We start from the raw sequence: 13779 nt of genomic DNA on the forward strand, positions 1-13779 counted from the left end.
AAAGAACGGATTCATCCACCGTCATCCATCATTTGATATCTTTCCATCATGCCATAAAATCTTCTCACTCTCCCCGTTCACCTCCTTCCAACATACAATCCCCCCTTTAACCATACTGCTGCCTCAAAGGTAACTTCCTATCAAGCGTATGAAAAGCCTGCGTCCGTGGCGTATACGGCACAACCCCGACCCGCGGACTCGCAGGTCCCCCCTTGGCATGCCAATCCCTCATCTCCCACTCCCGTCCCTCCTTCGCATAATCCACCGGCGAACTGCCATCGCTCCCCTTTCCATCCTCGTCCTCGTCACCGTCCACCTTGTCACTCGCATTAGGCCACAGCACGTACAGCGCGATGCCCAAGTTGGCGACGTAGAGCGCGAGCATGTAGACCGTCACGGCGAATGTGCCCTTGGCGAGCTGGCAGCTCTTGTAGGCGCTAAAGGGGCGCGCGTAGTCGCACGATTTGGAAATGTACCAGGCGACGGAGGACGGGTAGCGCGGGTCGGCGTGGTCGGGGCCCATTTGGCCGTAGACGGAGACAGTGTAGAGGGCGACCATGGCGATGTTGATGACGGCTGCCAGGAGGGGGAACCAGAATTTCATGATGAAGGCGACGAGTTTGGTGAGGAGGAGGAAGAGGGTTATGACCGAGATGGCGACGTTGAAGTCTGTGAGTCTGTATTGGTCGAATACGTTAGCGAACATGTTCTCATCTCATTGATCGATCGTATGTATGGGGATGGATGCAAAACTCACGTTCGTGTCCATACAAAGGGGACCTTGGGATACGGCTCGTAATTTGCGTAGGCGTAGAGAATCATCTTGGGATTCGAGTTGAACCCGTAGGCGTGCCCGACCTCCCAGAGCTTCGTCCGGTAGAGGTCCGGCTGCGCGATGCCGAAGAGGACTAGAAGCGGGACGAGGCCGGCGAGCTCAAGCGGCATGAGTGTCCACATCCATGGCCGCAGCAGCCATTTCCTGTGCAAGATCTTGTACGCCATCTTTTTTGTCTTCCCTCTCTCTCCTTCGTCCCTGATCGTGTATGTGTGTGTCGATGCTTGTGTCGCCTTGGGGGGTTTGAGGCGGCTCAGTCTCCCACTTAATGAGCCTTTGGCTGGGCGTCTTCGTTCTCTCTTTTGCCAAGACTTTGTTGGGAGGTTTAAAGGTGAGTCCCTTTTATTCCGAGGCGTAGCTGTTCGCCAAAGCAGACAATGGGATTTCACATTGGCCAGGCACCCAGCACTCGACCGCAATAAGAAGAAACCGCGGGATCCCAAGTTACGGGATTCAAGTTTTACTGTCGTCTTCGTCGTTTCGACAGGAGGTCGAAGCTTCAATGAGAGTGAAGAGTGAGAAAAGGACCAAGAAGAGAGAACGAGCCTCTCAATGGGTCGGATGGGGGCAGGGTGGCAGTTTAAGGGCCATATCTCCCTCCCTTCTGCAGGTCAACCCATTCGCCTCCGACCGTTTGCTCCATTCATTCATCGCCATTCACTGTCCAAAGAGGGGATGGGGGGAAGCAGGCGGGCGGGTGGCCGGGTAAGCTCAGGGCAAGCAATGGGGGTTGAACTTGTGAAGGGCCGCTGAGCTGCATGTGCTGTGGTTGACCGACGGTGCGCCATCACAACGGGGAGGTCCAAATGAGGAGCGGAGGTGACGAGGGATGCTAAGCGCCGGGTTCGAGAGGGGCCGTTCAATTGGTCGGCCCCCGGAGAAAAGAGCCAATGGGGGCGGCAAGATGCGACCTTGCGCACAATACCCGCCTCAATGAGAGCAGGGGGTGCTTCGGGGGCCACTGCTGTTGCAGTATTGATTGCCAATGGGATTGGCCGGCGAATGGGGGGTTGGTTGGCAATGTTGGATTGCACGCAGGTGGTGAGCAAGGTGAGATCAGCTTGTTCGTACCATGCTGGTGCGATGCAACAGCAGATGCGGCAGGATACTAGAGAGAGAGAGAGAGAGAGAGAGAAAAGTCAGCAAACTTGTCTACCAATCTGCGATTGACGCACGAGTGATGGGTGCTTCATATCCCGGAAATTGAAACCAACAACGTGACTGTGATGCTTGGACCGCACATGGGGTTGGTGATTATAAGCGCCCGTTGGGGGAGATCTTCCCACGATACCCGGATCCGAGAAGCCGGCACAGTGATGGGCATCCGCCGACCCCCGCCGAAGTAGCTTGATACTAGAGACGGACAGGAGGTATTCGGCTGGATTAACCTCAACCCGAGCAGGCCGCATCCTAATGACCATTTATGTAAGTGTGCCGAAACATCAAGCAGGCAGTATGCACTACATATTACGTGCATTCGCTTGTTCAGCCGGTGTGCTGGTCGACCAAAAACAAGCCTCTGGTCTGTCTCTGGTGATGGCCGGAGGAGTGTAAGACAGGCTGAAGTGCAGTCGCACGAGTGGGTGCATCTCACGCTTGCGGGCTTTTTTGAGCTGATGTGAGCGACGATCTGATCTGCCGGCAGTGAAGAAGGATGCGGTTGTCAAAGATATTAATAGAGGGGCAGAGAAGAAGGATGGGAAAGTCCCACGAGAAAATGCGATTTGAAGCCGTCATGTTTCTTCAACCTTGGCTGCTAACGTATATCGCCACTGTCCATCAAGGTCGATCGTGCCGTTTGACTTAGACTCCAGTCCTTGAGTAGAGTTTGAGCTGTCAAACTAGACGTGACAAGCGTGCACGCAGATCCTTCGGACGAACTGGTGCGGGCCGCTCGACTCTGATCAACAGCCTCAAATGCCGGATCTCTGCAGCTTTGACTGATCCGTACATCTGGCAACAAAGTCAGGCCTGCGATAGATACTGCGTCATAGGTAGATAGATGAACGGATTATCCGTGAAACTATATTCGGCCGGAGCCGATGGCGCCTCGTCGCTGGATCTGAACTGAGAATCCCATGCGTACAGAGTGAGATCTGAAACGAGACAATGTCCCTTGCGGTGAACCAGAGCGAACCGAGGAAAGAAGATGCGAGGAATGCTGCGTATCTCACGTCGAGATTGTGATCTCCGCAACTCCGACTGGCATTGAGAGGTAATCGAGACCGTGATATCGTTTCCCCTTGCGTCATGACCTGCAGAACGAAGCCGTTTGATAACACGTTTGGAGAAGGTATCGGCTTCTCGCGACTGTTAAACATGCAGCCAAAAATGACCGGCCTGTGTTCCCTGAATGATGAGGCTGCACAAATTACTATTGGATTCGTGGCATGCGTTGTTGAGGATCGGGAGACAATGGTGACACCGATATTCGACTCGTTTGAACAACACAATCCAAAGACTAGAAACGAACTTTGTTGTCTCGTAGTTTTGCGAGCAACTCGTGGATATGAGCAATTGGTTGGTCATTGAGCGAGTATCTCGGACCGTGGAGTGGGACAAATCATCCGGAACGTTTATAAGCATTCTTTTCCCAGGCGGAACACCCAATGGGAGGGATACCCATCGGGAATAAGGCGCGTTAAATGGATGGAGGAAAGACACCATCTGTCACCGAATATCTTTGACCGAGACAAGGTCGTGAGAGGTATTGAGAGGCAAGGGTACCCGCGCGGGTTCGAATACATGGCGCATTTTCCATGGTTGGGAATGCAGTTTTGTATCCCTTCATCGACAGTCGCGACTCGGGATCGTGTCCGGATCCGAGGTGAGACTTGGAGGGTCTGAAATCCAACGTTGCCTCGTACGGGGAACAATGTGCGACAGCATCACGGTTTTTTATATTCTTGGCGCCAAGGAGATAGTAAAGCCCTTGAACCACCCTGCATGGCGATCAACACTGTATCCGTAGGTTCAGACTTCATTGGTTCAGTCGCGAGTATGTAAGCCACATCTCTGCTTGTCTGGTTCGAGAAAGTATTTCGCAATGACGGAATGCGAGGCCAAGCGCCGGGACAGTTACTAAACATATAGCCCGACCGACTTAGTCTTCCGCACGGAGCCCGGCACAGAGAGCAGCAGGCCGGCGTCATCGTGTGATGACTGCTTTGGGGTGGCAGCGGCGTCACTGCTATGGACGCAGGAGAGGCACTAATTAGGCGCGAGGTGTATGCATGAAGAGGGCAGAGGCGCTACTATCTCGTCCTCTTCTCGAATAGCAGGAGGACGAGCGAGGTGTCTTGGTTGAAGGCGGTTGGGGCATAGATTGATAGAGTATCCGTATTTCAGGATGTATTGAGTTGTTTCTCTTCTGATTTTGCCAGCTGGCAACTCGTCTCTGGGGTAAGGCGATCAAACTTCGAAAGTAATGCCCGGATGCGGACAGAAACTGAGACACATTGAAAGACCTATGTCGCAAAGCTGCTAAACGTTGATCTGCGGGCTGGCGTCGGAGAGGGCAACGGATTGGTCTTCATAGGTAGGTATCCGTAGGTAGTTGGATGCTGACATGTCAAAATCTGAGATTTTTACTCTTGGGGTTGCAGTCGACAGGCTGGGGGCCACGGAGCCGCAGAAAATAAATGACAAGTTGACAACATTGAGCGTATGCGTCTGCGTCTGCACCTCAACGACGTGGAAGTTGATGCTGGTGAAATGCTGACCAGTAACTGCTTCCTGACAAGATTGACCAAACTAACAGTGACAGGAGCTGCCGGATTGGGGCCAATGAGAACGGCAGGTGACGATCATCGATCGGCGGGCTCGGGATGGGGGCGACCACGGTCTGGACCGCGCCAGTTCGAGACCGACAGGGGAGAGCGGATGACCAGGGCCCTTCCCTTCTGGTACACCACGGGCCCACGAAGTGGAACCCTACCCCACCACAATCCACAGTTATTCGTATGTATCCAGGTATCTTTTGTCCAGTGGGTCAATGCTTGGCTTGTTGGCTCTTTCCCATCCGGACATTTCGAAGCCATCCGTCGGGTTCGCTTTGCTGCATCTTCGCCGTTGCTGACGACGGCGCAACTTTCCGGCTACGCTTGTGGAATGCTGTAAGCCCTCTTCTTTGAATGAATGCGAGAAACAAGCAGACACACGGTTTATCGTGGGCATGCACCAATTTGACTCGGAGTGACGTATGCTCTCTGCCAAGTGCCGGGCGTCACGGAAAGCTCGGCGGGTACCTGGCTTGCCGCTTGACAAGTATCTTCACTCAAGTGTTGGTCGCCGTCTGGAGCTCTCCTTCTTTCTCGTCACCCAATACCTACCTACATTAGTGAATGGATAATGGCAGGATATAACGGCAAGGCATGGCAGTTGTGTGGGATATGCAGGCAGGCCGTAGACTACGGGGCGAAGCGAGAAGCTGCGAGAACAGAAGCGGACGGAGGCTCGGTCTGTTTACTTTTGAAATGTGCGCCGTCACGGCGGGTGTTGGTTTCTTTCTTGTCATTGCTTCCCGTTTCGTTTCCAGATGACTCAAAAGAAGCTGCGCCTACCTACTAGGATGCATTTCTCTGGATAGAAAGAGCGAGATACGCGAACCGATGCCTGGCCTTGTTGCAAGAGAAAGAAGGTAATTTGGCCGGCGCATATTGCCTCGAAGTTGTATTGTAAACATCTGTATGCCGAGGGATCAGAGACCTATACAATATATGAGCACCTGTGTATTTTGTACGGACGAAGAATCTGTGAAGGTGTTGTAAATGCCCAATTCTCCATACGCGGAATGACAAACCGAGGTGGGCCAAGCTTGGGCCTTTTTGGTGGACGGCGATATGTACTTTAGGGCCGTGGAGATAGATACGAGGGCTGCACACTTAACCAAGGTTTCCATGTCGAGTTGAGTTGTACTTGTCTTGCTGTGTAAGGTAGGTAGTAAAAGTCGGACACTGCCGGTACCCGAACGGACTTTGTCGAGTCTGATAATTGCAAAGTTCCAATGATATTCTTGGTGAGTGTGTCGACGGGTTGGCATAAGGTAAAGCAGATGAAGTTGGCTAGGCCGTCTGATGCCTGGTGTGGAACTGGGGGTGTCCATGTCTGGAAGCAGCAAGGCCAAGGCTGGACTGGGAGCAATGTCTTGGTCAAGGCGCAGAACCCAAGAAATCTAGAGAATCCAGACCTGGGTCTAAAATACCACGCTGCCGCCCATCCACGATTCCACAATGCCACCCCCAGGGCCCAGCTGTGCCTGCAGTGGAAGGAACACGGTCCATGAGGTGGGCTGTAGCTCCGCCCCCAGTCCCAGTGCTCCGTTCTCCGCCTGAGCCTTCATCCCACCCGCCCTTTTTTTTTTTTTTTTTTTCTTGTTGTTCCTCACACCCATTTTAGGTTGTTCCTCACATGTGCAGAGGGCTGCCTTTGTGAGCGTAACGGGCGAGCTTCCATATACCTACACCCGCACACAACTCATATCTTGTCATCTCTGTGTAGCCCGCTAGTCCCTTGGGAGCGAGGAGCCTTCATTGTTCAACTCTACTGATGCTTCCGTCGGTGCTGTTGTCGACAGGGCTACTGGAGAAGAAGAAGAAGCACTAAATGAGACGCATGGAAGGGCATGGAGTGACAGTGTCAAGTGAGGTGAGATATAGAAGGAAGGAAGTGTCATGAGGCCACCTCAGGCATGGGGAATTATCGGATATGTCAATTTTGGTGGCTTTGGTAGTCATGTAGCTAAGATACGGAAGTACACGACGCCGTTCGCACCTGCCTTACCGTAGGTACGGAGTAGGTATCAAGAGAGAAAGCAAAGGGAAGGAAGGAGAGAACGAGTTGGCAAGAATGAACGAAGAGGAAGGGGTTCCGTAGCGGAACAGTCCCGGTGGAAGGAAGGGACGAAGCACGAAGGGTACACTTCCCATTTGTCTGATAATTCCACCTCATGGCTCCCGCAATCTCTCGCATTTCCAATTCCTGCCCAATTCACTCATTCCCAGTCCCAGACTCACAACTCTTTTGTTCTTTTCTTTTTCTGGTCCCTTCCGCAGACCCCGAACCCCCAAAAGCGCAACAAGGTGCCGCCTCGGCCCTCTCGACTGAAGTACGGATACTCACAGCCTGACCAGACCCCCAGTTGCAAATCATCCCGTTCCTGTCACTGCCAGCTGCCAAAACAAAAAAGGAGTCGACGTGCGTACGTCCTTTTGCAAGGTTCATCTGCAGTAAGTTGGTCTTCTAGACTCCTACCTCGCACTCTAGATTCATTCGCATAACCATGCCCACCCACCTACAGTAATAGTTACTACTCACTCCCCCCCCCCGGGCGCCATATCTCAGCTTTTTTCGGAAGACCATTCCAAACCGGTCCAAGTCCCAAAGGTCCTAAACCGGACCAAACCAGGGAAGAAAAAGAGAAGGACAGACGCTTCCCCAAACATTAACCAATACACGCCGTGCCCTCGCACTGACTCCTCTTTCGAAATCGAGATTCCCATTCCGCCTTTCTGTACGGACTACCATCTCTCGATTCCATCCTGCGCCTTCGATCTCCGCGTACATCTTCTTACCTACCCACCGCTCCAACCATCGGAAACGCATTCACCTCCCCGCAGCATCGCAGAGCAATCCAGTACCAGCACCAGACCACACCGCAGAGCCATCCCATCGTCAGCCGCTCTCGCCTTACGCCTCACTCACACTTCGAGTCCTCAACGGGCCTCCTACCTGCCTGCCTACCTTTACCGCTCCGACCTGCCCGGGCCTGACCTTGCTTTCTCGTCTTGCGGCTTGACGTGGACCTGACTTGGCCTGTCCGATTCACGTTTGAAGGCACCTTCGCAGCTACGCCTCACAGCATCAGTTGCCGTCGTTGTGCTCAAGGCCCATCCAGTAGCTTCCGAACCATCACACTCGCCCGTGCCATTTCATACACCGCACCTCGTGTGTGGTGTAGATTGCAGGTACACCCTGGATCGCATTCAACCTCATCCTGGTAACTTCATCTCTTTCCTTCTACTCCCTTCTAGTCACGGCACTTGATCGTTTACTTCTGCCGTCCCTTATGCCTTATGACACTCCTAACGGCGGGTGCCGTAGTGGTGGCACCCTCCCAAAGTTCGGACTGCCAGACTTGGATTGACGACACGCTTTCGGAGTATTTTCCGGTTGACCATCCCACAACTTTGGGCTACTACTCCGGCCGTCTCGTCTCTGTGGCTGCGATAGTGGCAGTCCCATTGTCGCCATCCAAGTCCAACAAGTCATTATTGTTCCCTTTATCCGTACAGCCCTGCTTGCCATCTGTCTACTTTGCGGCTTGCCTTGTCTTCCATTGACTGCGCCGGATCAATCTTACCTATTCATTTGGCAGTCCCTGGGTAATCTTTGACTCCAATCCCCATCACATCACCCCAGTCGCTGGCTGTATCCGTCCGTACTTGCACCTCACGGCTCAAGGCTCAATCCCACCTTACCCTAACTCACCTTGCCTACCCTGTTCAGGCGCGCCCCGATCAAGCCCGCATGTTCCCAGTCATCACCCTTCCCCGAATCCCCGCCCAGGTGTCCGTCCCTTCCAGACTCTTTTTTGCTGCAGGCCTTTCCCCTTCCTGTTCGTGGCCTGGGCCAACAAACCCTCGCTCTATCTCGATCCGCAATCCCGCCTGGCTCGCCAACCACCTGCACCCCGGTAGCAAGCACGGCAAGGTTAGCAGCTAGCAAAGCACACAGCGCCCGTCTGGTCTGGCATTTCCCTGTCGGTGTTTTCTTCTTCTATTTTTCTTACCGCTAGATCACTGACCCCCCTCTCTCACCTCTGGGAACACCCGACTTTCACCTACCTACGGATACCTACCTTACCTGACTAAGGTAGCGTTGCCCGCCTAAGCCTTCCCCTTCCCGCGGCACACCTTGGCTTGCACTCGCTCGCTCGCTCGCTCACCCGTGGCCTGCAAAGTGCTGCTCCCGCTTCCCAGCACTGCACACCATACCCCCCGTGTCATCGTCCATTGTGTCTGTGCTTGCCGTGCGCCTTTACTTCTGCACTTGCTTCACTCCCGTCTCCGCTGTCGCTAAGAAGGAATCATTTTAGTTTCGGCAGGGGAAGACAGCCATAGAGAAGGACGCCCGAGACGAAAATTTCCAGAACGGACCGACTCTTTCGGCCGCACTTCATCTTCACTCCCCCCCCCCGCGCATTCATGCCGCAGGGCGACGATCGCTTCTCCCAATCCACCATACGACTCCTCGCTCCCCCGTTGCCCTCGACACACCGACCCTACCACACCCCGGAACACATCGCCGCAACCACGACCACGGCAACGAATCCGACGACGAGGGCGACGACGACGACGACCAGACCGACGACGACCAGACCATCGACGGCGGACCCGTTCGCTGCCGTAGTCAACACCGCCGCCATACCCGAGGCTTCTACCGCCGCACCTTCTTTTTCCACCACGAACGCCAACCACAAGCGATCCGGTTCACAGCCACAGTCGAGCAACTCACGTTACCGTCCCGCCTCGCCAATCTCGACGACATTGAGTCCCGGAGGGTCATGGATAACTCCCGACATTAGTCGGTATGGTTTGACGTATAGCGACACTACTTGCGATCCCTCATTCGACGCCGCGTCTAGGACGCTCCTGACCCCCAGGTCGGACCCGACCTCTCCGACTATCAGGTCGTTTACAGAATCCACCCATCTGTCGAGACCTTCTACATCCAACGGGAAGCGCTTGTCCGACGACGAAAACGCACACGAACGACCGAACCCTTCACCTCTGAAGAAGGCACGAACTCGGTTGGGGCCGCCGGGGCATATTAAGCTGCCAAAACAACCAGCTACGTCAGTCATCCTGGCTAGGCACAACCAAGGGGTCGTCTCCCCTTTGTTCTTCTCCTCAAACAACAAACGACAGATGCCGCCTCGACCAGCTGCTCTCCCTCCCTCGGACGCTGCAGCCGTCTTGCTAGCTCGTCTGAGGGAGGACCAAGACCGCGTGCACACTGTTCGCCTACCCCGCGGAACCGTCCACGCTCACACATCAACTAGATCTGGGAGTACGCCGGGGAGCAGTAGTTTATCTTCTGCAGACGCCACTCTTACCTCGTCAAGAAGCCCCAATAGCCAGAATCTTCCTCAAGGACTGCAAATTTTGAGAGGAGTTGGCGTGATCGAACTTTTGGAACAGGATGAGCGTCCAACTTTCATTATCGACCTCGCAAATCCTGTCAACGCGCAAAAGTCGGGACTGCATTTGCTTTACGCCAACGCGGCGCTCAGGGCTTCGGTGGGTGTCTTGGAACTCCTTTCTGTGGAGGGTGACGATGTCGGCAAGAATCCCGACTACATCCACTTCAAAACATGGGCCACGAGCTTTGTCTCGAATCATGAATCCCTTAATGTTTGCCTTCCTTCTCACAGCTATGGTGGCATCACATGGACATGCTCGACCTTGCGCAAACGGTTCCGCTTCGTGAGTGGCAACGCCAGCGCTGTATCGGCAGCAGCAGACTCCCCGATTCCGTTAGCCGATGAGTCCGCGGTACTGGAACAGCGGAGTAGAGGGCCAACACCAAACCAGCCATCAATTATACCTATGGATGACGAACCTGATTACTTTGGTGATATGGATGGAGAGCCGCATGACATGGACGATACACCAATCGTCGTCGATGACTGTGTCATGGTGGATAGTGGTGAGAAGTATCATACCGACGAGTTCACCCAACAGGTCTTCCAAGCAGCCATGATGAGGCCGTCATTCGACTGGACCCGCATTCAAACGACCCCGGATTTGAGTGAACACATCCTATTCTGTCGCAACACTGATTGGGCCTCCACATCATTGGGTCCGTTGGAGCACTGGAGTTCAGAATTGAGGGCCATGGCCAACATGGTTATGGGTAGTCCCCACCCTGCGGCCATGTACTGGGGACGGGACAATGTTGCGATCTACAATGAGGCCTACATTGAGCTTGCCGGGCAAAAGCATCCACAACTTATGGGCATGCGGTATCAGGACGCATGGAAAGAGATCTGGTCGGACATTGAGCCTTTGTTCAACAATGCTTGGTCAAATGGGCAGTCCATCATGAAGAACGACAACCAGCTGTTTATCCTCCGTCACGGATTCCTCGAGGAGACCTTCTTTTCATGGTCCATCATCCCCTTGCTGGGGTCCGATGGTCAAGTGGTCGGACTCTACAATCCAGCCTTCGAAAACACCCGCCGCAAGGTTAACGAACGCCGAATGTTGACTCTGCGAGAGGTGGGCGAGAAGACAGCAGCTGCTAAGGACGTCAGAAGCTTCTGGTCGCGGGTCAAGGATGGATTGGAGTTCAACGACTTGGACGTGCCATTCGCTCTCATCTACTCCGTGAAGGATGACAATAGTGAGAGTGAAGTATCTTCTATGCACTCTGGAAGCATAGCACACCCGCCACTATTACAGCTTGAAGGCAGCTTGGGCGTTCCGGACGGACATGCAGCTGGGCTTCCCCAGCTCGACCTGAAGTCGTCAGACGATGGCTTCGCCCCTTACATGCGCCAGTCCATGACAATGCAAGGCGCACCCATTATTCTCTCGTCGGAAGCTGGCAACCTGCCAACAAAACTGCTTGAAGGCTTAGAATGGAGAGGCTTTGGTGATCCTAGTAAGACTATCGTGCTCCTACCCGTCCACCCTACTACAGCCGGCGAGTCTGTCGTTGGCTTCATCGTCTTGGGCACCAACCCCCGTCGACCGTACGACGAAGATTATCAGCTTTTTATCCACCTCTTATCGAGACAACTTGCGACGTCCATGGCATCAGTTGTGCTTTTCGAAGAGGAGATCAAGCGAGGACAGAGGGCCGCTCGCTTAGCTGCGATGGATCGTCAAGAATTGCAAATGGAGCTCTACCTGAGAACACAAGAGGCAGTTGAAAGCGAATACAAGTTCTCACGAATGGCAGAGTTCGCACCTGTCGGCATGTTCATTGCCAATGACAAGGGCCTTATTAACTTCGCCAACGACATGTGGTGGCAAATTTCGAGGCATCCCAGAACAGAAGACAGTGTCAACACATGGATGCAAAGTATTAGGGACGAAGATCGATCGGGCGTCGAAAATTCTTGGAGGAAGCTCATTGAAGACAAGGAAGCCATCACTATTGAGTTCAGGTTCAAGTGCAGTCGCCAGAACGGAATCAACACTATCGACACTTGGGTCCTGCTGAGCGCTTTCCCGGAACAGACTGAGGAGGGCAGCCTGAAGAGCATTTTTGGTTGCATCACCGATATTTCGCCTCAAAAATGGGCCGAGGACTTCCAGAAGCAACGCAGGGAAGAGGCGGTTGAGCTCAAACGCCAACAAGAAAACTTCATCGACATTACGAGCCACGAAATGCGGAATCCACTCAGTGCGGTCCTCCAATGTGCTGATGAAATCGTCAACAGTATCACAGAGTACCGCGCTCAGCCGCAGGATCCTACACAACTCGACACCCTGTTGGAAAGCTGCACCGAAGCCGCCAGCACCATCAACCTATGCGCCAGCCATCAGAAACGTATTGTCGATGACGTGCTCACGCTCTCGAAGCTCGACTCGCAACTTTTGCTTGTGACGCCTGTCGACTCCCATCCAATTACGATAGTCAAACACGTCATCAAGATGTTCGAGTCGGAATTGAACACTCACGAGATCAAGCTCGACTTCTCGGTAGACAAAGCTTACAGCACCCACGCTGTCGACTGGGTCAGGCTAGACCCTTCGAGGCTGAGGCAGGTTTTGATCAACCTGATGACCAACGCCATCAAGTTCACTCAAGGCCGTGAGAAGCGCGAAATCACCATGAAGATGAGCGCATCCAAGAACATCACCGAGGTTACCGAAAAGGGAGTTTCGTTTTTCCCGACCCGTAAAGAGAAGGAGGACGTTCGGGCTTTGACTCAAGAGCAGGACTGGGGCACAGGAGAAGAAATCAACCTCCATTTCTCAGTGCAAGACACGGGCCCTGGTCTTCGCGAGGACGAGAAGAAGCTACTCTTCCAGCGGTTCTCCCAGGCATCGCCTCGCACCCACGTACAATACGGTGGATCAGGACTCGGTCTCTTCATCTCACGTATGCTTGCTGAGCTACAGGGTGGGCAAATTGGTGTTGTCTCAGAGAAGGGTATAGGCAGTACTTTTGCGTTCTATGTCAAGTGTCGCAAGACGGAGTCGCCTAGTCTAGAGTCACCGTCTCTCTCGGCGCTCAACTTGGCGCAACCGACCAAGAGCGAGCCTACCTCCACACCATCGACTCCCTCCCTCACAACCCTGCCTAGAAGGGCATCCATCAAGAAGCCTATCATCACTACGACACCGCTGTACGATGTCTTGATTGTGGAGGACAACATTATCAATCAGAGGGTCCTACGGAAGCAACTCACAGCCTGCGGCAACAACACATACGTCGCTAATCACGGAGGCGAGGCCCTCGAACAGCTCAAGAAGTCCCGTTTCTGGGCTGGCAACGAGGCTGAGGGGTTCGATCTCAGCGTCATTCTCATGGACCTGGAGATGCCGGTCATGGATGGAATTACGTGTACGAAACGTATTCGCGAACTGGAGAGGGCAGGCACTCTGACTAGGCATATACCCATCATCGCTATCACAGCTTACGCGCGGCCAGAGCAGATTGAGAGCGCGAAAGCCGCCGGTATCGTAAGTTGGTCCCGAACTACACACTCCGAACTTGACTAATATGATGACCCAGGACGACGTGATTTCGAAGCCTTTCAGAATACCAGACTTGCTGCCCAAGGTGAAGGAATTGGTTACGATGTACAACGCACCACCTACCACCGAGGCCGTGCCCTCGGCTCAAGTGGACCAACACCCCTAGAGGCTGCGTTCGCATGAAGCTTGTCAACCGCATGCGGTCCTGTCCAAAGCGACGACAATAGGCCG

At 53.8% G+C, this 13779-nt stretch overlaps 4 protein-coding genes across 4 annotated transcripts; 1 reads left to right on the forward strand and 3 right to left on the reverse strand.

Annotated features, from left to right (window-relative positions):
• Positions 1 to 106: 106 nt before the first annotated feature.
• BDP55DRAFT_544029 (uncharacterized protein) lies at positions 107 to 1002 on the reverse strand (the record flags this gene model as incomplete). Its single annotated transcript, XM_060568455.1, has 2 exons — positions 107 to 677; positions 758 to 1002. 2 exons carry the CDS (start codon positions 1000 to 1002, stop codon positions 107 to 109), a joined length of 816 nt encoding a protein of 271 aa, XP_060434160.1.
• Positions 1003 to 1418: 416 nt separating this feature from the next.
• BDP55DRAFT_351078 (uncharacterized protein) lies at positions 1419 to 2860 on the reverse strand. The gene is made up of 4 exons (XM_060566990.1): positions 2430 to 2860; positions 2300 to 2365; positions 2127 to 2245; positions 1419 to 1943 (listed from the first exon to the last, which is right to left on the reverse strand). The coding sequence occupies exons 1-4, from the start codon at positions 2570 to 2572 to the stop codon at positions 1483 to 1485; spliced, it is 789 nt and encodes a 262-aa protein (XP_060434161.1). The 5' UTR covers positions 2573 to 2860; the 3' UTR covers positions 1419 to 1482.
• A 3853-nt stretch (positions 2861 to 6713) lies between these two features.
• BDP55DRAFT_351317 (uncharacterized protein) lies at positions 6714 to 7128 on the reverse strand. The gene has a single exon (XM_060566991.1). The coding sequence runs from the start codon at positions 7055 to 7057 to the stop codon at positions 6824 to 6826; it is 234 nt and encodes a 77-aa protein (XP_060434162.1). The 5' UTR covers positions 7058 to 7128; the 3' UTR covers positions 6714 to 6823.
• A 1911-nt stretch (positions 7129 to 9039) lies between these two features.
• Positions 9040 to 13714, forward strand: BDP55DRAFT_543761 (hsp90-like protein; the record flags this gene model as incomplete). The annotated part of the gene is made up of 2 exons (XM_060568439.1): positions 9040 to 13533; positions 13586 to 13714. 2 exons carry the CDS (start codon positions 9040 to 9042, stop codon positions 13712 to 13714), a joined length of 4623 nt encoding a protein of 1540 aa, XP_060434163.1.
• Positions 13715 to 13779: the final 65 nt, after the last annotated feature.

Source organism: Colletotrichum godetiae, assembly GCF_030913485.1.
Source record: "Colletotrichum godetiae strain CBS 193.32 chromosome Unknown BDP55scaffold_6, whole genome shotgun sequence".
NCBI classification, from domain to species: Eukaryota; Fungi; Ascomycota; class Sordariomycetes; order Glomerellales; family Glomerellaceae; genus Colletotrichum; species Colletotrichum godetiae.

What these genes read in the sequence shown, in the direction of transcription:
- BDP55DRAFT_351317 (XM_060566991.1), bottom strand. Translation starts at nt 7,057, where the DNA reads ATGAACCTTGCAAAAGGACGTACGCACGTCGACTCCTTTTTTGTTTTG.
- BDP55DRAFT_351078 (XM_060566990.1), bottom strand. Translation starts at nt 2,572, where the DNA reads ATGACGGCTTCAAATCGCATTTTCTCGTGGGACTTTCCCATCCTTCTT. An exon ending in GCTCAAAAAAGCCCGCAAGC is followed by an intron (nt 2,366 to 2,429) that starts GTGAGATGCACC and finishes GGCCATCACCAG; the next exon opens with AGACAGACCAGAGGCTTGTT. An exon ending in TGCCGGCTTCTCGGATCCGG is followed by an intron (nt 1,944 to 2,126) that starts GTATCGTGGGAA and finishes CTCTCTCTCTAG; the next exon opens with TATCCTGCCGCATCTGCTGT.